Source organism: Oryctolagus cuniculus, chromosome 5, assembly GCF_051225735.1.
Source record: "Oryctolagus cuniculus isolate XC-2025 breed Fujian yellow rabbit chromosome 5, ASM5122573v1, whole genome shotgun sequence".
NCBI classification, from domain to species: domain Eukaryota; kingdom Metazoa; phylum Chordata; class Mammalia; order Lagomorpha; family Leporidae; genus Oryctolagus; species Oryctolagus cuniculus.
The window spans coordinates 62,140,611-62,163,627 of record NC_142871.1 but is presented as its reverse complement, the minus strand read 5'-3'; the positions used below and the strand labels follow the sequence as shown (position 1 = coordinate 62,163,627).

The 23,017-nt window shown below is 44.4% G+C and overlaps 2 protein-coding genes across 14 annotated transcripts in view; one reads left to right on the top strand and one right to left on the bottom strand.

Moving 5' to 3' along the window:
* The window catches only part of SESN1 (sestrin 1), a 116,939-nt gene extending 102,963 nt beyond the window's left edge, over positions 1 to 13,976 (bottom strand). The window contains exon 1 of the mRNA XM_008263340.5: positions 13,187 to 13,976. Coding sequence (XP_008261562.2) covers positions 13,187 to 13,465 — 279 coding nt within the window. The 5' untranslated portion in view covers positions 13,466 to 13,976. The remainder of the gene's footprint in view (positions 1 to 13,186) is intronic.
* A 534-nt stretch (positions 13,977 to 14,510) lies between these two features.
* CEP57L1 (centrosomal protein 57 like 1) overlaps positions 14,511 to 23,017 on the top strand; it is a 60,621-nt gene continuing 52,114 nt past the window's right edge. For 4 of the 13 annotated variants that reach the window (XM_089333855.1, XM_089333851.1, XM_089333856.1 and 1 more), the window contains exon 1: positions 14,819 to 14,952. The gene's annotated coding sequence lies outside the window, so the exon portion shown is untranslated. Of the gene's footprint in view, positions 14,953 to 18,545; positions 18,569 to 23,017 lie in introns of those variants that run through there. The other 9 variants (XM_070073730.2, XM_070073728.2, XM_089333850.1 and 6 more) reach the window with 8 other exon arrangements.

The window sequence follows — 23,017 nt, the reverse complement described above, 5'->3', positions numbered from 1 at the left end:
AGGCAAGCACTGCCTGTAGACAGTGACTTGCTGGGAGTATTAGACATGAATCCACCAGCCTCACAGGATTACTGACAACACTGGCATACAAGCCCTCACTTGCTTTCCTATATCGTGTGTCCCTGAAGACATACTGAAAAAAAAATTTTTTTTATGTGAGTGGCAGAGAAACAGAGAAAATGAGAAGGGAGGAGGATAGGAGAGGGAGGGAGAAGGGCAGAGAGAAAGACAGCAAGAGCACTCCCCCATTTGCTGGTTCATTCCCCAAATGCCTACAGTGGTGGTGGTTTTGGTTGAGGGGGTAAGAGGTGCACTTAGTTAGGAGACAAGTACTCAATCCAAGTCTCCTATGTAGGTGGCAGGAATCCAACTACTTCAGCCACCACTGCATCCTCCCAGCATCTGCATTAGCTGGAAGCTGGAGTCAGGAGGTGAGTGTCAAACCCAAGTACTCTGACATGGGATGCAGGTGTCCTAACAGGCTTTTAACTACTAGGCTAAATGCCCATCCCTGATGATAAATTGGAAAGTCAAATGTTTCTAAGTGTAGTAACAGACATTAAATAAGGAGAACCCAGTCCCCAGAGAGCTAAAATATTTATGAAATCATTAATTTATGGTTCCTATGGGGTGCTATTTCTCCTAAGACAAGACAACTTGAAAAGCAGGTGAAAACTGTCTCGGTTGCTGGAGACTTGGGAAACTCGAAGGGCATACTGAGCCAGAGGGTTCAACTTCCCAGCCCCTCCCTCAGAGGGAGTACTAAGAGTTAACATTCCCTGAGCACTTACTGGTTTCCAGTAAGCACTGCACATGTTACCTCACAACTCTGTGAGAGAATTAAGGCTTAAGGAGGTTACGTAACTTGCCCCAAGTCACAGACTTTGGCAGAGCAGCACTTAGACCCAGGGTTGACTAATTCCAGCCTGTAGTCTTGCCTATAATCCTCTAAAGCTGTCCAGGCACTGAGGAGCAAGCTTTAGCCATGGACCTCTCAAAGTGTACTTGGCCATCTGGATGACACATGCAGCTGCCTGTTACCCCTTCCCACTGGTGCCATGCTGGCATACCAAAATGCTGCTAGCCCTCAATGAGGGAGTGGCTGTTACAGATCTGCCATCAGCCCATCAGCCCTACTGTAAACTTCAGACAGTGCTGACGTCCGTGCAAGTCCAACACTCACCCTGGGGCAGTGTCTGGTTAGGAAGACCCCAAGACACAGCTGGACATCACATCAGCATTATCAGCTAATGTACGGAAACTGAATTTAATGTGACAAAAGGCAATTAGTGGTATTGATATACACAGATACAAAATGTGGGATGTATGAAAATAGAATACATAAAAGGCAAGGCTGACCATTCCTAAAGTAATGCCAGTTTGGAATCCAGCTCATTAGCTCTAAGACTTAAGCTAACCATCATCACCATCACCAGTATTTATTGAGCACTTATTGTGTGCCAGGCCCACTTCTACATGTTCATTTTATTCCTTTTTCTTTTTTAAATATTTATTTATTTGAAAGGCAGACTTAGAGACAGAGAGAAAGAGTATGACTCACTCACCAAATAGCCACAAAATACTTCAGAGTGGTTTAAAGATCATGGGGGTTTACCAGCCATGTGCTCATGAATAAGTAATAAATAAACCTCCATCATCTCAGTTTCCTCATCTGTGAATTGACATTTTACTATCTACCTTGTGAGTAGATTGTAGAAGTTAGAGATGATATTGGTACAGCATTCTGTAATCTTCAGAATACGGTACAAGTTAGTTATGACTAACTCTTTGAACTTCTGTTTACTTATCTGCAAAATGAAGATGGCAATAACTCTAACCTCACAGAGTAGTTTTAACAATCAAATAAAAGGGGTCCACGTTGTGGCATAGTGGGTAAACCCGCCTGTGATACTGGCATCCATATGGGTGCTGGTTTGTTCCAGCTGCTCCACTTCCAATCCAGTTCTCTGCTAATGGCCTGGGAAGACAGCAGAGAATGGCCCAGGTACTTGGGGCCCTGCCACCCATGTGGGAGACCTAGATGAAGCTCTGGGCTCCTGGCTTCGGACCAGCCCAGCTCCACCCATTCCAGCCATTTGGGGAGTGAGCCCCTGGATGGAAGACCTGTCTCTCTCTAACTCTGCCTTTCAAATAAATTAATTAATTAAAAAAAAAAAAAAGGCAACCCTCAGGACCAGTGTTGTGGTATAGCAGGTAAAGCCTCAGCCTGTGACACCAGCACCCCATATGGGTTCTGGTTTGTGTCCCAGCTGCTCTACTTCCTATGCAGCTCTCTGCCAATGTGCCTGGGAAAGCAGAGGAAGAGGGCCCAAGTGCTTGGGCCCTTGCCAACCATGTGGAAGACCTAAAAGAAGCTCCTGGTTTCTGGCTTCAGATCACCCCAGCTCCGGCCTTTGTGGCCATGTGGGGTATGAATCAGTGGATGGAAGATGTGTGTGTGTGTGTCTAACTCTACCTTTCAAATACATAAATAAATAAATCTTAAAAAAAAAAAAAAAAGAAACCTAGAGTCTGGGAGCATGCATTTGATTTAGCAGTTAAGACACCACTTAAGATGCCTGCATCCCATATTAGAGTGCCTGCAGTTAAGTCCTGCCCCTGCTTCTGATCCACTTTCCTGCTATTGCACACACTGGGGAGCAGCAGATGATGGCTCAAGTCTCTACTATCCATGTGGGAGAGGTTGACTGAGTTCCAGGTTCTTGGCTTTGGTTTGGCCCAGATGTCTAAAGCAAGTGGGGAGTGAACCAACAGTTGGAAGATCTTTCTCCACCTGTCTGTCTCTCTGCCTTTCATATAAGTAAACAAGTAAATAAAATTTTTATAAATTTTTTAAAGATGTATTTATTTATTTGAAAGGTGGAGTTACAGAAAGGGAGAGGCAGATAGAGAGAAAAGTCTTTCATCCACAGGCCCACTCCCCAAATGGCCATAACGGCCAAGCCTGGGCCAGAGCAAAGCCAAGAGTCAGGAGCCTCCCCCAGCCTCCCACATGGGTGCAGGGGCCCAAGCACACAGGCCATCCTCTGCTGCCTTCCCAGGCACATTAGCAGGAAGCTGGATAGGAAATGGAGCAGCTAGGACTCAAACTGGTACCCATATGGGATGCCAGCACTGCAGGAGGCAGCTTAAACTGCTATAGTTCAGCCTCATAAATAAATTTTTTTAAATGTAAAGTAAAATCTTTGTTAAAGGAAGTGAAACTTTTATTTCCTATGTCAAAAAAATAGTGTTTGGCATATAGTTGGTATACAATCAATATCACATGAATGAAATGAGAATAAATAATTCAGTAGGTTCAATGGTAAAATCTAAACGGCCCCATAACATTGCAATTATTTTTCATACTCAGAACCTCTGTCATAACAAAACTGAATAGATAGGTTATATTTCATAATTTGTCAATGTATTAACTTGTTAGATTAAAAAGCAGATAAATCTTAATTTAAAAAGTAATCAGTATCAATGATTTTGACATTTAATTTTATAAAAAACTGCATCATTTAATTTGCTTTTTACTTTTGAAAAGTTTCTCTTAAGTATGTCCTTCAAAACTATTGAACATATCACCCTACCACTATTTTGCAAGGCTTAGTCTTTATCACATGATCGGAAGAATTTCTTGCTGTGTTTAGGCTATGAATAGCATTTGAAAAATTACTCAGTTATAATTATAGACAGCTAACACCTGCCAACTTGCTAGAAAATGAAATCATTTAAAATTTAAAGACAAGTGTGTAATCCTTGTCAAACTGAAGTACCAAAACAGTCAATGCTCACTTTTTGTAGGGCAAACTAAGATTCTAATTAGACTTTACTGAATGTTACACACAGAATTAATAAATCATCCCAGCCATATGGCTTATTTTTAAAAGGCATATATATTTGTTAGCTTGTCAATTGAAACTATTTTTCTGTTAAAACACTGTGTGAATACTACTCACTAAATGAATGTTTAGTAAACAAATACATATGAAAGTTCATTTGGATAATGTAACTCACAAAGCTCACATATAAATTTTATTTCTCATTAATATGGCTTAAAAGTTTAAGAAGTTATCTTCAGATCACTTGATAATATATGAGTAAGTAATAATTTATAATTCTAGGAAGACCTTTCATTTTTTAAATTATAATTAGGGTAAGGAGTAGCCATTTAGCCTACCAGTTAAATGGCTAATTAGGATGCCCATTTCTGATGTCCCACATCAGAAGGTGAGATTTCAATACCTACCTTCTTAACTCCAGCTTCCTGCTAAGGCAGACCCTCAGAAGCAAGGTGATAGCTTAAGTAGTTGGGGTTCTGCCACCCATGTGGGAGATCTGGATTGAGTGCCTGGCTCCCTGTTTTGACCACAATGGCTATTTTCATCATTTGGAAAGTAGGCTAGAAGACTGAACATCTCTCCCCTCACCCCTTGAATACATAAAATTTTAAAATAGATTAAGATTGGGGTCAGCACAATGGTACAGTAGGTTAATCCTCCACCTGCGACGCCGGCATCCCATATGGGCACTGGTTCTAGTCCTGGCTGCTCCACTTCCAGTCTAGCTCTCTGCTATGCCCTGGGAAAGCAGTAGAAGATGGCCCAAATCCTTGGGCTGCTGCACCCATATGGGAGACCAGGAAGAAGCTCCTGGCTTCGGATCGGCGCAGCTCCAGCCATTGCGGCCAATTGGGGAATGAACCAACAGACGGAAGACCTTTCTCTCTGTCTCTCCCTCTCACTGTCTGTAACTCTACCCCTCAAATAAATAAATAAAATCTTTAAAAAAAAAAAAAGGGTAAAATTAAAATAAAATAAAACTGAGGCCAACACTGTGCTGTGGTAGGTTGAGCCATGGCCTGCAAGTCTGGCAACCCATATGAGCACTGATTTGAGTTCTGGCTGTTCCACTTCTGATCCAGCTCCCTGCTGTTGCACCTGGGAAAGCAGCAGAAGATGGCCAAAGTGCTTGGGCCCCTGCCACCCATGGGGAGACTTGAAAGAAGCTGCTGGCTTTGGCCTGGCCCAGCCCTGGTCGTTGTGGCCTTTTGGGAAGTGAACCAGTGGATAGAAGATCGATCCCTTCCTCTCTCTCTCTCTCTCTACCCCTTCTCTCTGCAAGTCTGCCTTTCAAATAAATCTTTTAAATAAATCTTTCAAAAATAAAAATATCTAGGTTTTCCAAGATAATTACATATTTCATTGCATTCCATGAGATTTTTTTACAAAGTTAAATAAAACATTAGAGCATGAAAAGATACACTTTTTACGTTGTCAAAATTCATTTTTTTTATAAATTCAAGCTTGTTTTTAATCTATTTGAAAAGTATGTCACAAACTGAGTTAAGCAGTAACACACACACAGCATTTAACAATAAGATGTCAATTAGGGTTGTTGAGATGGCAGGCATGGGTGTTGTGGCATAGCAGATTAAGCTCCAGCTTAAGGGACCCAAGTCCTATATTGGAATGCCTGGTGCAAGTTCTGGCTACACTGTCTTCCAGTCCAGCTTTCTGCTAATGCACCTGGGAGACAGCAAATGCTGGTCTATGTACTTGGATTCTTGCCACCCACATGGGAGTTCCTGGCCCCTATCTTCCGCCTGACCTAGCTCTGGCTGTTGAGGGAATTTGGGGAGTAAACCAGCAGATGGAACATGTCCTTCTCTCTTTGTCTCTCCTTCTCTGCCACTCTGCATTTCAAAAAAATAAATAAATATTGATGGGACACTGGAATCAGGAGCAGCTGATTATGGGATATGGGCATCTCAATAAGCATCTTAACCACTAGGTCAAACACTAACCTCCAAAACAAGCATCCTTTGAAAACTTTTTTCCTCTATATGCTAGCTTTATGGTAAATGTATCTTTATCAACAATTATTTAAGTGGGTATATTAATGAAATTTGTCAACATTGGTTTAAGTGAGTGTAGGAACCAAAAAAAAAAAACAAAAAAAAAAAACAGCCAAGGATGAAATAATGTTCCCACACCGTGACTATCTGAACCATATAGCTTAATGCTTTATTTATTTATTTATTTTCATTCACTTGAAAGGCAGTGAGAGAAAAAGAGAGGGAAAAGGGGAAGGAGATGGAGAAGGAGGGGGGGAGGGAGAGAGGGAAAGAGAGACAGAGATATGGGATCTTCCATCAGCTGGTTTACTTCCCAGATGCCCTCAACAGTCAGGGCTGGGCCAGGCTAAAGATAGGAGCCTGGAACTCCATCCTGTCCCTCACATCGATGGCAGGGACCCCAATACTTAGGCCATCATCCACTGCCTTCCCAGACCCATTAGCAGGAAGCTGGATCAGAAGCAGAGTATCAGGGACTCAGATCTTTGCTCTATTACGGGATGCTCATGTCCCAAGGAGTGGCTTCATTCACTGTGCCACAAAACTGGCCCCAACCTGTTTATAAACATGAAAAATTCTTATGACCAACATGTAACAGTAAACAGAACCTATACTTTTCAATTTTTAAGTGATTTAGAATATTTTATTATATCCAAGATTCCACAGGCACTCTCTGCCAGCTCCAAGTTTCAATACATCTTTAAGTTGGTTGTTTGAATTATTTATTACCTATTCAAATGGTAAAAAGATACTTTACAAAGTTCTAAGGCTTGGAAAAAGGAAAATAAATATAGCTGTGAAACAAACAGAGCATCACACTTACTTTCTGAATTGTCTATTCCAGAAATAATCTGTATATATGGTACTTTAAAGGCTTATAACTAAAGGTGAAAAAAATTCTAACTAAGCAAAACTATTGTTTCAGAGGATCTCACGTGATGTCATGAACCACCCATTAGCTGAAAGGTAATACATGTTTAACATCTAATTTGCATATAAAATAGTGCATCCCATTTATAAGCAAAATTATGTTAGAGAAATATTTTTAAAATTAAACATTTTGGTTTTTTCATGTTAGAAGTTATTTGGGGCATGGAATAGAAATAAAATACACGAAATCTGAGAACTTGAAAAGGTTTCCTTGTTTCGATGTTTCTGAAGAGTCCCAACAAAAGAGCAGGATATATTTATATATATAAAGAGGACAGTAAGGGTAGACACTGCAGATATGATTCGTCCTGTATGCCAGAGTTTCTGGTTTTTGTTTTTTAAAGACTGCTTCTTTACTGAGTCTTCAAACCATTTAGGGGGAATAAAAAGATTTACTTTCAGTTTCTTCACACTGTCTACCCAAAGAACAACACCCCCCCCACACACACACACACCTTCAAAAACAAAAACAAAAACAAAGCCCTAAGAGTAAACGGTGTTGTCCTCTAGCTCAAAAGCAGGGAAAGAAAGTGACCAAGGAGAAGGAAGAAGAGAAAGCACTGATTGGACAAGTAAGCCACGGGCTTTCTGAGGAAAAAAGATCAAGTTTTTAGGGCATCCATAAAATAAAAAAGGCCAGAAAACAGTGGATACAGAAGAGAGACACAAAGCGTAAATATTGAAAAAGGACTCTTATATTTGCTGTGATACCTAAGAGTCAGCAGTGAATGTTTGAGATGCACAACCTTTAGCTTTTGGCTTTGAGTAGATGGCAGTAAAAAAGAAATCAAAGCAAAGCAATCATTTCAAAAAACCAAGTTTGCTTCTAAAATGCCCCTATTCTGTTACAGGTTATATTTCATAGCTCTATTATAAATAAATGAAGTGCACTTTGAACAAAATCTAAATGACACCTAGATCAAGTGATAAATTAGTTAGATACATGTATAGCTTTGAAAAGGACACCTCTAAGTAGACCTTCTGTCCCCTTCCTTTCTCACCAACAGAATTCTCTGTTAAAGCAATCAGGGGTTGGCGGAGAGGGTCTCCTAGCCCTTAGGGTTGAAAACTCATTCGTCCAAATTAAAAATAGAAATGTTCAATTTCCTTGCCAGTGACTGGCTTTAAAAGGACACATGACCCAATCCTGGCCAATAGAAATCCAGAGGAAGTCTGCTGGAGGGTTTCTGGGAACAGCTTTTCTTCTTTGATAGACACAAGGGAAGAAATTATTTTCTTCTTAGCTGCAGATGGTCATGACTGCATGTGGGCCTGGAACTGCTGTAGCAGCCTTGCAACCATGAGGAGAGACATCAATTACCAGGCTGAGCAAAGGAGAACAAAAACAGATGGAAAGCAAAAGGGTAATGTAGCTGAGCCACTGAATCAATTAATCAAGCACAGAATTGCCCAACCTCCAGATCTATTTTGTGAAATAAACTTATTGTTAGATCTACAAACTTGAATTATCCAACTGGATACCAACTAGATACTCCAACTCCACCTGCAATTCTAACAACTGCAGAAGTACATCAAACTCAGCAACTGTTTCAATTACTTCACTAAATGACAGTCTTCCTACCCACCAAATAAAATATTTTGCTACTATCCTCAACTCCAAAACTTGAATCTATTGGCCCAATGTGCAGCAAGCCAATCACTGACATCAGGTTGGTGGAAGAAAGTAGTTATTTATTTGCAAAGTACACAGCAAGGAGTACTTGCAGCTGTCATTTAATTGCTGACTCCCTGAGATGTTAAGGATATAAAATCTTATAGGTTGAAGCTGGGGTTGACAGGTGCATGTTCAGTTCATGAATGGGTGTCTGGTTGGCCCACAGTACTCGTGTTCCTCCTTCGATTGGGCAGTGAATGAATAGCCATCCTGGTCTTTTGGGAATTGTGATGATGGCAAAGTGGGCTCCAGTGGGTCTGAGGGCTGTGTGCAGGTAATAGTTACTTTTTGCTTAGTGCCTGGGGTTCCCGAAAAAGAACGCCCAAGACAAGACCTAACATCAAGATGTTATCAATAGAGGAGATAAATGACCTTATGAGAGACCCTTATCTGAGATCCTATGGGACCAGCTGGACCTAATGCACTACTCCCTCAATTTGGTGAATTAATTTTAGTAGAGGTTGGTTTGCAATCATCAAAGCAGTGCAAAGAAAACTCATTAGTCAAGGGGAGCTAAGGGAATGAGACAGACACTGTGGAAGACTAGGGTCTGGTGGTGTGTAGTATCTGCATCAGAGGCACTCTATAAGGGCTCACTTTCATTACTTAAGTCAAAATTTTCTATTGTAAGCCAAATTACTTCCAGACAGTGCTAACTGCTTGCAAGTTTACACGAAAACTTAAGAGTTGTCCTTTTTCATACTATAGAAAAATGATTGAATGATTATTCCTGGAAAAGGACTTGGTTATTTAGGGTACTCATCATCTTGTAATACTCAAATGTACTTACATTTTCCCCATAATTATATGCATCACCAACACTATAGTTCACCAATGAATTATATTAGTAAAGTGGGCCAGTGTTATTATTTCTGATCCTTTAGGCAAGTAAGAGTATCAGAAAGGTGTTATGATTTTAGGTTTTTTTGTTTGTTTCTAAATCCAGCATAAAGTCTCCTCTGAGAATAAAGGACCTTCAGTAACAAATAATGATCTTCCAGTCCTGACTACATTGGCACAAAACAGTTCTCAAAAATATGTGGGATGGATTTATATGTGTTGTTGATGGCAAGTCAATAAATTAAGAACAGGTGTTTAAACAGATGACACTATCTCCAAATGTGCCAATTCTTTACAGGGTAAGCTATTTGGAGTTGAATCCATCCTACCGCCTCTCTCCCATCTCCTCCTTCTCTACAGTGACCTAAGGCAAATAAAGCCTCCGGCAACAGCAGCAGAAACTACACATGTAGCTTAGCTTTTGCTGCGTTACTAATGAATAACAGAACGCATTATGGAGTGTACCTTTGGATTAATATTCCATTTCCCACGTGAGGCTGATGCTGGAGTGTGGGCAGTGAAGTTGGACAGGTAGTGAGAGTCAGATGATACTAAGCATTATGTGACATTCTCAAGAAGTCCAGATTCTATTCCGGTATAAAGGGCTTTAGGCAGGAAAGTATTATAGTCATTTCCTCACTTCAGATAAATGACTCTGCATCCATGTGGAGGATGGCTATAAAGGTGGTGTAAGCCTGGAGAAGTGAGAGATGATAAAAGGAAAACTAGAACAATTGGTAGTGGGGTGGAGGGTAGAAATCCACTTGCGAGCTGTTTCTACTCAGATGTCTCACAGGAGCCTTAACTGCAACATATCTAAGACAACTAATCTTTTCCTTAAGTGGGCCCCTGCCATTCTTGTGTCAGGACATATCTGCACTGTCCACCAACCAGTTCAAGCCAGAAACTTCAGAGCCATCCTTGATTTTATTTTCCTCATCTCCCTACTCCACTTAAATACTATATCCTGTGAATTCTAACTCATTGCTATCTCCCAGGCCCCTTCACCTTTTTCCACTTCTCCTACTACATCCTAGTCCATCATCATTTTTACCATAGACCAGCAGGACAACCTCCTAACTAAAGCTGCACCTCCATTCTTGACCCTGGACTCTAACTAGCTTCTAAAGTGATCCTTCAACACACCATCAATTATATCATCATCTTGCCAAAATCTTCATGGGCTTCTCATTGCTCCTAAGGTAAAGTCTACAACCTTGATTGTGGCCTACAAGCCCCTCTGGAGTCTAGCTCCTGCTTAATAAGAGTAAGACTAGTTGACATTACCAAGCATTTCTCATGTGCTAAGCACCATGCTATGATTTGCAAGCATTATTTTATTCTCACAGCAACTCTGCGAGGCAGGAATTATTCATCATCATACTCATTTTCAGATGAGGAAACTGAGTCAAGGAGAGATTATGTAGCTTATCCAGGGTTGGAGATCTAACAAATTACTGGATCCCAGTCTGCCTGACTCCACAGCATGTGCTCTTAAACTTTCATACTCCCCTCAAACTGCTTGTTTCAACCATACTGCATCCCCCCAGTTCCTAAAACTCATCTGATCTCTCTTGCCATGAGAGCCTCATACATGTTGTTCCCCAGGTCTGGAACATCTCCCTTACAAACTACACTTTGGTATGGATAGGATTTACTCACCAAGTCTCTGTTTAAATGTCACTGCCTCAAGGAAGTCTTCCCTATCTAAAACTAAATATTTTTGTTTACTTCTTTATGATCTGTCTTCTTTCGGAAGAATGTCAAGATTGGAACCACTGGTCCAGTCACCAGAGGTTTAATAAACATTTGTTGCATGAATGCACACATGAATGAATGATGTGGGGTGGAATCTCCCTAAACTGGAAACTTCTTCTATTCAGACTGATAAGAAACAGGAAGAAGGCAAATATAAACTCATTCATCCACTTAAATAATATTTATTTATTAGCTTCCAGGTCGCAGTCAATACTCTTGAGAACTAATAGCCCTCCTGGGGGAGGCAGACACATAAACATGTGATGCTAGCACAATATAACTGCCTGTTATAATTGTGGCAGGACTACAGTACAATAGAGGCAGACATGAAAAAGAGTGTAAGTCTATCAGAAACCTTCACAGCAGAGAAAATTCTTGAATCTTTTTTTGCAGGGTGAATGAGTCCTGAAATACATATCACACAGTTCATGTATTTCATCTCTGATAGAGGAGGGGAGCATCCACCATGTCTCATTTAATTCTCACAACAGCTCTGTGTTGTCACTCCCATTTTATAGATGTGGAAATCCAAGCTAAGAAAGGTCAAGAACCTGGCCGAAGGTTATGCAGTACATTAAAGAAGGAGTAGAATTTGATCCTAGGTCTGACTCAGGTACCCATTTACTTACCATAATATTGCAAACCCTTTACACTGTACTGCACAGACCTGCTTATTTTTATTTTCAATATAACTCTTAAAAATCTGTTATCTGGTTTCCCACTCTGCTATAAATTAGCAGCAAAATGAAAGGTCAGGAAAAGACCAACGTGAAGTAAACTGACAGCACGGGAAAGGACAGAAAACCTATAAAAACTGGTTACAAAAGTCCAAAAAATATGGTACAGTTCTATACACTTCTAAGCAGCACTTGATGTGCATAATGATGACCCCATTGTGAAAAAAAATGGTTGTTACACTCACTAGAATCTGATAGAAAAATAACTTTGTATGCTTAAAGGGGGTAAATTTCAGGTATCTAGAAAATCAATTCCTTTTGGTAACTTTGGATAACTGAACTGTAATAAAGTGTTCGTTAGAATAAACACCCCAAGACCTTAAACAATCTTCACCTGTGGTTATGATTATGTTTCTGTTGCTTTCAGCTAAATTCAAGCCATTACAGAAAAACTGGCAATTTTAGCTTACATACATACCCACGTTAATTATAAAAAAATCTGAAAACTCATACATGACTTTGAACCACATGTATGTGTGGATTGAGCAAATTATAGATTGACAAACAGATAAAGCATCACTGAACATTCTTAATACCTAAAAAACATTATTTTGCTTAAAGAAAAAAAAACCCTCCTAATAAACTTTCTAGTAAGACAGGATAAATTGAGTACAAAATGTGGGGAAATGAAATGGTTTTAATCTGCTGGACTCACAATATAAGTAGGTATGTACATGAAAAAGAAACAACTTAGGCAGACACAGAGAAAGCTGGTCAAGTAATTTATCATAAAAGTGTTAACTACCTTTCACCCTATTTGGGTCCAACTTTGCAACCTGAAGATGTTAGCTTCTTTATAACCAGAGGCTTTGCTATTTTCTATAATTTTTTTTCCAAAAAAAAAAAAAAAGAAAGGCTGCATTTAGAGCCTACATCCTGGCTTCTGGGGGTTTGTTTTCTTAACAAGAGAAAATTGTTCCACTAATTATCTTGCACAAGCTGACTAAGAAACATTTAATAAGCTTTATCATTTTAGAGGCTTTTCAACCTGAAACTTTCCACACATAACTGTAACAATGTGCAAAGCATATTGGCTACACTTGCTAGTAACATGTAAAAAGAAACAGAAAAACTAATCTGTGCTTGCAATTAACTGTAACTTTCAAGTGCTTTTTTTTTTTCCCCAGGAGCAATGCAGCTTCTGCTTAGCTCGCCCTACAAACAATACTTGTTTACTTGCACTTAAAAATCATTTTTACTTTAGCCCATCTTGTCCGGTTTGGGCCCCACACTCAATGTGCCACCGCACACCCTACTTTTCAGAGGTAGCGTCAATTCGTGAACTCACCAAACGACCCACGGGAAGCGACGGCCGAGGGAATGACCAAGAATAAAATGTCCCTGGACCACAGAGACCAACGTACTTAAAGTGCGCTTCCTTACCTGGGCGCTCTTCAGGATAAACTCACTCCTCTCTCTCACGTCTTTAAAGGGACACCTTTTGGAAAGCATCAGTAGCCGAGCGAGCAGCTTATTCAGCCCGTCCACAGAGGCGGCGTCCGAATGCCCGTCGGGTGGACGAGAAGGTGGCCCCTCCAGCGAACGCAGACACTCGGTCTTTCGCAAAACGATCTGCCTAATGTTCTCCAGGGCCGTCTCTCGGACAGCGGGATCTCGGCTGCACAGTCCGTCCCACCTCACTTCATTCTCCCCTTCAGCCATGGCAATCGGGCTTCTGCCTGGACGGTCTTCAGTCCCCCTTCGGCATGCCCCCCAAAGCGCCCCGCAGCCCTTACATGGGGCACGTGCGGCTAAAACCGGGGCGAAACGCAGCCGTCATAACACGACGTCTGCGAGACGCTGGGAACCAGAACCGATCTGCAAGACCGAGCACCCTTTTCACCCTTCTCCTTCACCCACGGGGCGCTCTTCGGGTCGGAGATGGAAAAAACAAAAAAGTTGGGAAGTCGCAGTCCGCCCAGCGCCAGCCTCGCGGCACGGGGAGTCTCGGGGAAGTGCTCTCGGCCTCGCGGGGTCAGCGGATATCCTCACGTCGTCGAGCTGTCAAATCCGCGCTCTGCCCAAAAACGCTGCTGGCAGCGGAACGCGCTCCAGCCATTCGGTTTTTTTTTTTTTTTTTTTTTTTTGTCTGTGCGGCCGCACGGCTCGCCCCGGCGTTCCCACCCCGCCCCTCCTCCGGCGCCTGGTCCCGCCCTCCGCGCGCGCCGCCCAGCGCCTCAGCCGCTCGCTGGACGCCGGCGGCGAAGGTTCGCCGGACCCCGGGCCCGGTGGCCGGCCCGGCCCGAGACTCGGGCGCTCCCGGCAGGGGGGCTCCCGCAGCCCCCGTGCAGAAGGGCAAGGAGAGCGGCCCGGGCCGCGGCCGATTCCGGACGCCCGGGAAGACGCCGCTTCTCCGGCCCCTGTGCCCTCGCCTACCGCCCGCCCAGCCAGAGGGCACGGGGCGGCCTCGGCAGTCCTCGGAGCTGCGGGAGCGGCTGGGCCCCGACCGAGGCGCAAAGCCCGCCCCTTCGTCCAGCCCCATCTGTGGGGTTCGGCCCAGAAGGCGGGAGCAGGGAGGGGAGATGGGGTCCTCACCCCCCAGCCCCTCCCCTTTCTCCGCCCGGCACTAACCGGGAGCCGCCTGCCCCTGCCCCAGCGCCTTCTTCCCCGCCCAGGCAGCGGCGACCCGCCGTGGCAAAGCCATTGGAAAAAGCCCCGCCCTCCGCCAGGCTACCTCTCCAGACCCCAAGTCCGCTGCGCGCGGCCGCCAAACCGCTGCCGGGTGCTACGCATGCGTGACCGCGGGCAGGGCGCATGCGCCTTCCCAACCACTTGGCGCGCGCCGAGGGGCGTTTTCCGTTCCTGAGCGTTTGGAGTCTGTCCTGGAGAAGAGGGAGGAAAAGTAAGGAGCAGGAATGTGCTGAGACTTGCTCACACACGAGTTATACACAAGCAGGGGAGGAGGACACGGACGCGCCCTTGGAAGAATTTAAAAATTTAAGATTAGCCTAAAAATAGCGCCGGCGAGCTCCAGGTTTAAGGAGGCAGGGCACTTTCGCATTGACTTCTGGGAAATGTGGTTCTGATGATGCCGGCGCTGTCTGTGTGCGACAGAAACTACAACCCCCAGAGGCCACTGCGACCTGAATGTGGCAGCCTGTGAACCAACTGGTTAGCCGAGGCAGCGGCTGCCCCAGGGCGTCGGTCTGGTAAGCACTGCGCGCTTTTTCGTCATGTTCCCCTCGATAGGGTTTTCTCCGTCCTCCATTTCCTCTGGAACCTGGGAAACCAAGCCGTCTAAGGTTGCGGTCCTTATCCGGGGACTTTTCCCAGTGACCTGCGAGAGAAGGACTGGTGCAGGTGCCCCGAGTCCGGGGGCGTGGTCAGGCGAGGCTTTGGGGGTCGCGATCCCGAGGGTCTGTGGGAGCGGCCTGATTAAGACCACGACGGAAAGATGCGTTGGAAAGGGGGCCCCGCGCTGCTGTCTGTTTTGCCGGTTCCTGTGGACACGCGCGGGATGGGTTAAAAATCCCTGTGCAATTGCACTGTTTTCTGCCTTTCTCCAGGGGTGTTCTGTGGGCTTATTTGTTTTGTTAAATAAGATCTGGGGTGGTGCCTTGGAGTAAAGCCGCCGCCTGCAGCACCGGCATCCCTTATGGGCGCCTGTTGGAGTCCCCCCGGCTGCCCCACTTCTGATCCAGCTCCCTGCTGAGGTGCCTGGGAAAGCCGCTGAAGGTGGCCCAGCGCTTGGGTCCCTGCACCCACGTGGGAGACCCGGAAGAAGCTCCTGGCTCCTGTCTGGTTGCGGCCATATGGGGAAGTGAACCACTGGATGGGAGATAACTCTCTCTCTCTCTCTCTCTCTCTCTCTCTCTCTCTCTGCCTCTCCTTCTCTGTAACTCTTTCAAATAAATCTTTAAAAATTTCAACAGCGCTTTAAAAGCAAGTAGTCAAATGTGCCTTATATAAGACTGAAAGGAAAAGTATCCTCAATATTCCTAAGTGTGAATTCTGGGAAGGCCATGAAGATGATGCATAACCCCACCAAGTTTAGTATCTTTAAAAGAGTCATTCTTTAAAAAAAAAAAAAAAAAGTCATTAAGCTTGAGAAAAGTTGAGGTTTGAAAGGCCATGAGTGGACCAATAATCTGAGTCGATTTTAATTCATCGTATTGCAGAATAGATGTATTTCTAAAATTTAGGCTTCCTAAGCATTGAGTATTTACAACTGAGAAAGGAACAGTCCTATCTAGTTAGAGAACCAGTGGTTAAATATGCACTTGCAATGCAATCTGGTATTGCTAGGATGGCTAGAAGGAGATCATGTAGCCCAGATGTGCAAAGTTAGGGAAATCTTTATTTCAAGGGAGGTAAAGGCCAAAAGAACAAGCCAGAAATGAGAGATAGGGTGCTTTGAGGAAACTGCAGTAAGCCAAATCGTATGTATTTGGGAGATGGGGACAGAACAGCCTTTTGAAGCTGCAGAGAGGTACTGTGAATTGAATTTTTTTAGACAGTTTGAGTAAGTGATCTGCCCTTGAGCCAGTTCAGCTAATTGACCTAATTTGGCTTTACTTTCTAAAGCTACTGGTTTGAATAATAAATTTAAAAGGGAATAACTTCTTAAGACTGATCTTCAAAAGCAAAACCAAAGCCATTTGTCACTCCCCCTCTTCACGGAGGAACGACACTAAACCCTGCCTAGGCTTCATATCCGAGTCACGGCACCATTATGTCGCTCCCCCTCTTCGCAGAGGAACGACACAGGACCCTGCGCTGTTCTTTTGTCTGCTCGGCCCTCCCGGGTTTGCTACCGGGAAGGAGGTGGAAGGGCGGTTCCCCCTGCCACTTTCCCCACTTCCGCGGGGGAGCGGCACACCGCCGGCCAGCTCTCTCGGAGGCTGCTCAGATGTTCCTCAGATGTTCCTCAGATGTTCCTCAGGTGTTCCTTCAGATGTTCCTGGTGCATGTTGTCTCTCTCCTCCTTTATGGTCCTCTTCCACCAATCCCAACTCTGCTACCCACACGCCGAGTATGCTGCTCTCCTCCAATCAGGAGCAGGTCCTGCTGTTTATTGGTTGAACTGGAGGCAGCTGTGTAGAAGCTGTTTCCTCCTCTCCCAGCGCCATATTGTGGGAGAGCAGATGCATAGAATAAGTCTTTTTTTTTTTTTTTTTTTTTTTTTGACAGGCAGAGTGGACAGTGAGAGAGAGAGACAGAGAGAAAGGTCTTCCTTTGCCGTTGGTTCACCCTCCAATGGCCGCCGCGGCCGGCGCGCTGCGGCCGGCGCACCGCGCTGATCCGATGGCAGGAGCCAGGAGCCAGGTGCTTTTCCTGGTCTCCCATGGGGTGCAGGGCCCAAGCACCTGGGCCATCCTCCACTGCACTCCCTGGCCACAGCAGAGGGCTGGCCTGGAAGAGGGGCAACCGGGACAGAATCCGGCGCCCCGACCGGGACTAGAACCCGGTGTGCCGGCGCCGCTAGGCGGAGGATTAGCCTAGTGAGCCGCGGCGCCGGCCTAGAATAAGTCTTAATTCCAGTAACAGTCTAGTCCGAGTTGCTCCCCACAGCCATTCCCTTTCTGTCACCTTGTTGAGCTTACTGTTTGTGCAGTTGCAAATGATAGGGTAGTTTCTTAAGGCAAAGTACCCTTTTTATGGCATAGATGGATGTGATCTCGATCTCATCCATACCCGTCTCATGGCTTCACCACCACTGATGACCATATTTCAGTTAAGGACACTACCATCCATCCACTTGTGAAAATTTGAAAACCAAGCATTATTCTTTTTTTTTTTTTTTTTTTTTTTTGACAGGCAGAGTGGACAGTGAGAGAGACAGAGAGAAAGGTCTTCCTTTGCCGTTGGTTTACCCTCCAATGGCCGCCGCGGCCGGTACGCTGCGGGCGGCGCACCGCGCTGATCTGAAGGCAGGAGCCAGGTGCTTCTCCTGGTCTCCCATCGGGTGCAGGGCCCAACGACCTGGGCCATCCTCCACTGCACTCCCTGGCCACAGCAGAGAGCTGGACTGGAAGAGGGGCAACCAGGACAGAATTCGGCACCCTGACTGGGACTAGAACCCGGGGTGCCAGCGCCACAGGCAGAGGATTAGCCTATTGAGCCGCAGTGCTGGCCCAAGCATTATTCTTTATTTATTTATTACCAAGTCCTGCTAGTCTCACCTCCCAAATATCCCTGATGTTATCCTTCCCCTCTGTCTGCGTAAGCAGTTTTGTTCCATACTGCCATGATCTCTTAAAACCACTACAGTATATTATTCCCAGTGGTCTTCCACCATTAGTTCCTGTAGCACCAGAGTGACCTTTTGGACATGCAGATCTGATCAGATTTTTCTCTTGCATGAAACTATCCAGGAGTGTCCCACTGCTCTTAATGTAAAGGCAATGCTCCTTTATAAAGCCTGTGAAGACAAAGGCAGTGGAGAAAAATGCAAACCAGCTGGGAAGGAGAGCAGGGAATGTCAGGTTGTGGGGGCATGGTTCACTTAAACAAGGGGGTCAGAGAAGACCTAATCATTAGGGGCCCTTTGAAAAGATATGGGAGGCCGGCGCCGGCTCACTAGGCTAATCCTCTGCCTTGCGGCGCCGGCACACCAGATTCTAGTCCCGGTTGGGGCACCGGATTCTGTCCCGGTTGCCCCTCTTCCAGGCCAGCTCTCTGCTGTGGCCAGGGAAGTGCAGTGGAGGATGGCCCAGGTGCTTGGGCCCTGCACCCGATGGGAGACCAGGAGAAGCACCTGGCTCCTGCCATCGGATCAGCGCGGTGTGCCGGCCGCAGCGCGCCGTCCGTGGTGGCCATTGGAGGGTGAACCAACGGCAAAGGAAGACCTTTCTCTCTGTTTCTCTTTCTCACTCTCCACTCTGCCTGTCAAAAAATAAAAAAATAAAAAGGAAAGATATGGGAGTAGGAGTGGGAGTAAGCCACGGAGATGCCTGGGGGAAGAGCATTCAGGTGCGGAGACCAGCCCAAGCAAGGGCCTGTGTGCAGGAGCTCTCCCACCCGTGCTGGAGAAGCAGCCAGGGGGCTACTGTGGCTGGAGCACAATGAGTGCAGGAGAGGAGGTGACAGTAAGAGGTCACATAGGTGGCTCAAAGGACTTTTTTTTTTTTTTTTTTTTTTTTTTAAGAGTTAGTTATTTTCCAGAGTCGGAGTTAGAGGGAAATAGATCATCCATCTGCTGGTTCACTTCACACATGGCCACAATGACCAGCGCTGGGCCAGGCTGATGCCAGGAGCTTCATCCAGGCCTCCCACGTGGGTGGCATGGGTCCAGGGAAGCCATTGGAGGGTTTTGAACATGATCTGACTTTTTGAAATGATTACTTCATGTCTATTGTTGACACTAGACCACAGAGAAGCAAGGGTAGAAGCAGAGACTGGTTAGGAAGCTAAAGTAATAATACAGGTGAGAGAGAACTGTGGTGGTTTGAACCAGGGTGATAACAGTGGAGCAATGAGAAGAGGCCTGAATCCAAATATTTTGGTAGTACAGCCAACAGACTGAAGGCGAAGTGTGAGAGTCAGTGACTCCTTGTTTCTAGCCCAAGTAAATACAAGTAAGGAGTTGCTGTTTATTGTCCTAGGAAAGTCTTCAGGTTTGCATATGGGGAGAAGGGAAGAGGTCAATAGTTGAGTTTGTCTGTTATGTTTGTGATGCCTCCATTATGTTCAAGCTGAGGCATGGGGAAGGCAATTGCATAAGTGAATCTTGAGGGTGAGGAGGAACACCTGACTATAGATGGAACTTGGGGTCTCACAGTAGTGCTTTGGTGGTAGTTGTTGCTAGCACCAAAGGAAATACTCCATGGGGTTTGGGTGGATTTGGAGTTACCTGCAAGGGTGAAGAGAGGAAAATGCATAATGTAATATCCTAGAAGCCAAGTGAAGAAAGTAGTTAAGGAAAGAGTGATAAGTTGTCCTAAATGGTGCTGTAGGTCAAGTGAGATGGGCGTTTATATTTAGCAGTGTGGACGTTGTTAAAAATTATAGGAGACCATTGTTTTGGATTGAGTTCCTGCATTGGACCTCAAAGAGGTCAGACTAAAAAACAAGTGGGAATCACCTATGCTAATGTTCCGTGTCACCAAACTGAAGCCAAGTTGTTAAAGTGACTTTCTGAGAAATCAGGAGAATGGGAGAGCCAAATAGGCCAATGTGCCTTCTTTAATCCTTACAAAAAGTAGCCTGAAGATGATATAACCAGTTGTTTTCCTGTTGTTCTAACTCCCTGTTCCCACCCTACAGGAAACGTAAGATTTAAATGATCAATCTGCTTTGTATTCTTTGTATCTGCTCTCTTCTACCCTTGTCTGTCAATCAGTTCATCCTGTTTTGCGTAACCCATCAGAATAGTTATTCTATTTTAGGGAATAAAGTGTTGCCTGATTCTAGAATAAAAAATAAATCCAATGAAGATCCATAAACAACATTGTTGTAATTTTGTCTTTTGACAAGGTGGTTGGTGATATTGTTAAGAAGAGTTTTAGTGGAAGGAAAAGAGAATGAGACATAAGCTGGAGACAGTGAATATGGGTGCGGCACCTCTGCTAGCTAACTGCTTTCTTTGTCCAAACTGTGTTTGCCCCAGTCCTTGATTTCTCATCCTACTGATCTGAGCTCAAATCTGCACACAAGATCAGTGACTGTGGTAATTTCTCCTCATTGCATCTCTAGCACCTAGTGTGAACTTAATAAATGATGAATGAATGAATGAGTGAAGAAAAATGTCATGTAGAATTTTCAAAGGTATTGCATATTTACCTATCATCTACACAAACACAAGGTATTTATGGGTGGAAGAAAGTACTGTACAGTGGAAGCATTTTAGGGAATCTGTCTTATAAAAGAAAGCAAAACTTTTATTGCTAGTGAACGATAGTGCTTACCCTGATGAAATAGGATTTGCTAATAATTTTCCGTGTTCCTGCACACCTTACCTAGTTCAAGAAGTGAAAGGATGTTGCTGCTTTAAATGAGTAGTGTTCTAGTCAAAGAAAAAGCTGGTTGGTTGGTCTCCCAAGAGGTCTTTTATAGTGCCATTCATTATGTAAGTCATTGATCAATTTACTACTAAAAAAAAGAAACAGAGCTTCTAAGTCTTAAAAGCATAGAAACACAATCTTTCTAGTTCTCCAAAGTTTGTGACAGTTGGAAGTGTGTGTTCATGTGTGTATGCTGCACATGAGTCATGTATGTGTATGTACGAGTTACATTCACAGATGACTGATGAGTTTATCAGTGTGCCAACATATGTACTTTGAGATGTTTGCCAAGGAGGTAGCATACTGATTCTCTGACCAGGTTTTTCTGTTTGTTTTCTGTAGGAGAATTACATGAGCAGTCAGCAGGTTTGCTAGCTGCGTGGAATCAGAACAAAGGACATTAGATACGTGATGTGGTCACTCAGTAGTTTTAAACTGAGAGCTACAGCGGAGATTTAGCTATCTCCAGTTTTTGCCACCTGAGTTGTTTTTTGTCCACTCCCATTACTGACTAACTCTTCTTTTGAAAGAAGACATTCCTTCTTTAAATAAGTTCATTTATATGTATTGCTACCTGGTTTCTGTTCTTAGAGCTATTCTATTTCTGTAAAGTAACTTTGCATGTTATCTATTCTGGTCCATTATATGCTGATTTATAATTTAGCCTTCAGAGGTGTCAAAAGAGAAAATTTCAGCAAATTTAGTTAAATAATCCAGTTGGCTTTTATTTACAATTCACAAATTAGATAAAATGGAGAGCTGCTACACTGGACTTGTAGAACAGTTAGTCTTTATAAGATGTCTAGATCAGGGTGCTGGCGCTGTGGCACAGTGGGTTAAAGCCCTAGCCTGCAGTGCTGCCATCCCATATGGGTGCCAGTTCGAGTCCCGGCTGCTCCTCTTCCAGTCTAGCTCTCTGCTGTGGCCTGGGAAAGCAGCAGAAGATGGCCCAAGTCCTTGGGTTCCTGCATTCTCATGGGTTACCTGGAAGAAGCTCCTGGCTCCTGGGTTCAGATCAGCTCAGCTTTGGCCATTGTGGTCATTTGGGGGGTGAACCAGCGGAGTGGAAGACCCCTCTCTCTCTCTCTGGCTCTACTTCTGTATCTCTGTCTTTCAAATTAAAAAAAAAAAAAGTCTCGATCAGGAAAGTCACATGTGCAGGAACAGGAAATGGAATAATGCAAAAAGTAGATTGGTTAGTATGTGATCACTTTAATTCCTTGTAAGGGTTAAAGTAGAGGGTTCCTTATCATACTAGCCAACACTGGCCTGTTTGTAGATTTGGATATTACCTTTCTCTCTTTTCTTTTTTTTTAATTTTTAAATTTTTTTTATTTTTATATTTTGACAGGCAGAGTGGACAGTGAGAGAGAAAGAGAGAAAGGTCTTCCTTTTCCGTTGGTTTACCCCACAATGGCCGCTGCGGCTGGCGCACCACGCTGATCCGAGGCCAGGAGCCAGGTGCTTCTCCTGGTCTCCCATGCAGGTGCAGGGCCCAAGGACTTGGGCCATCCTCCATTGCCCTCCCAGGCCGTAGCAGAGAGCTGGACTGGAAGAGGAGCAACTGGGAAAGAATCCAGCGCCCTGACCAGGACTAGAACCCGGTGTGCCAGCGCCACAGGTGGAGGATTAGCTTCTTGAGCTACTAGGGCACCGGCTCTCTCTTTTCTTGAGAGGTCATTTCTTTTTATTGCTGATACTAACCCATTGTGTGGGTGTATCACAGTTTGTTTATTCATTTGTCCTTTTTTTTTTTTTAAAGGGTTGTTTATTTATTTGAAAGGCAAAGTTACAGAGAAAGAGATACAGAGAGAGATCTTTCATCTACTGGTTCACTCCTCAAATGGCTGCAATGGCCAGAGCTGGGCTGATCTGAAGCCAGGAGCTGGAAGTTTCTTCTGGGTCTGCCATATGGGTGCAGGGGCCGAAGCATTTGGACCATCTTCTGCTGCTTTCCCAGGCACATTAGGAGCTGGATAGGAAGTGGAGTAGCCGAGACTTGAACCAGCACCCATATGGGATGCTGGTACTGCAGGCAGTGGCTTACCCTGCTATGGCACAGCTCCAGCCTGTTCATTTGCCTTTAGAAGGATGGCTTGGCTGCTTCTAATTGGGACAGTTATGAGCAACCTGTTGTAAACATTCATGTGCAGGTGTTTTGTGGACATAAGTTTTCATCTCTTTTGGGTAAATAAGCACATAGTTGCTGGCTCACCTCCTAACCTTATATTTAACTTTACAGGAAACAGTCGTGTCTTCCAGAGTGGCTATG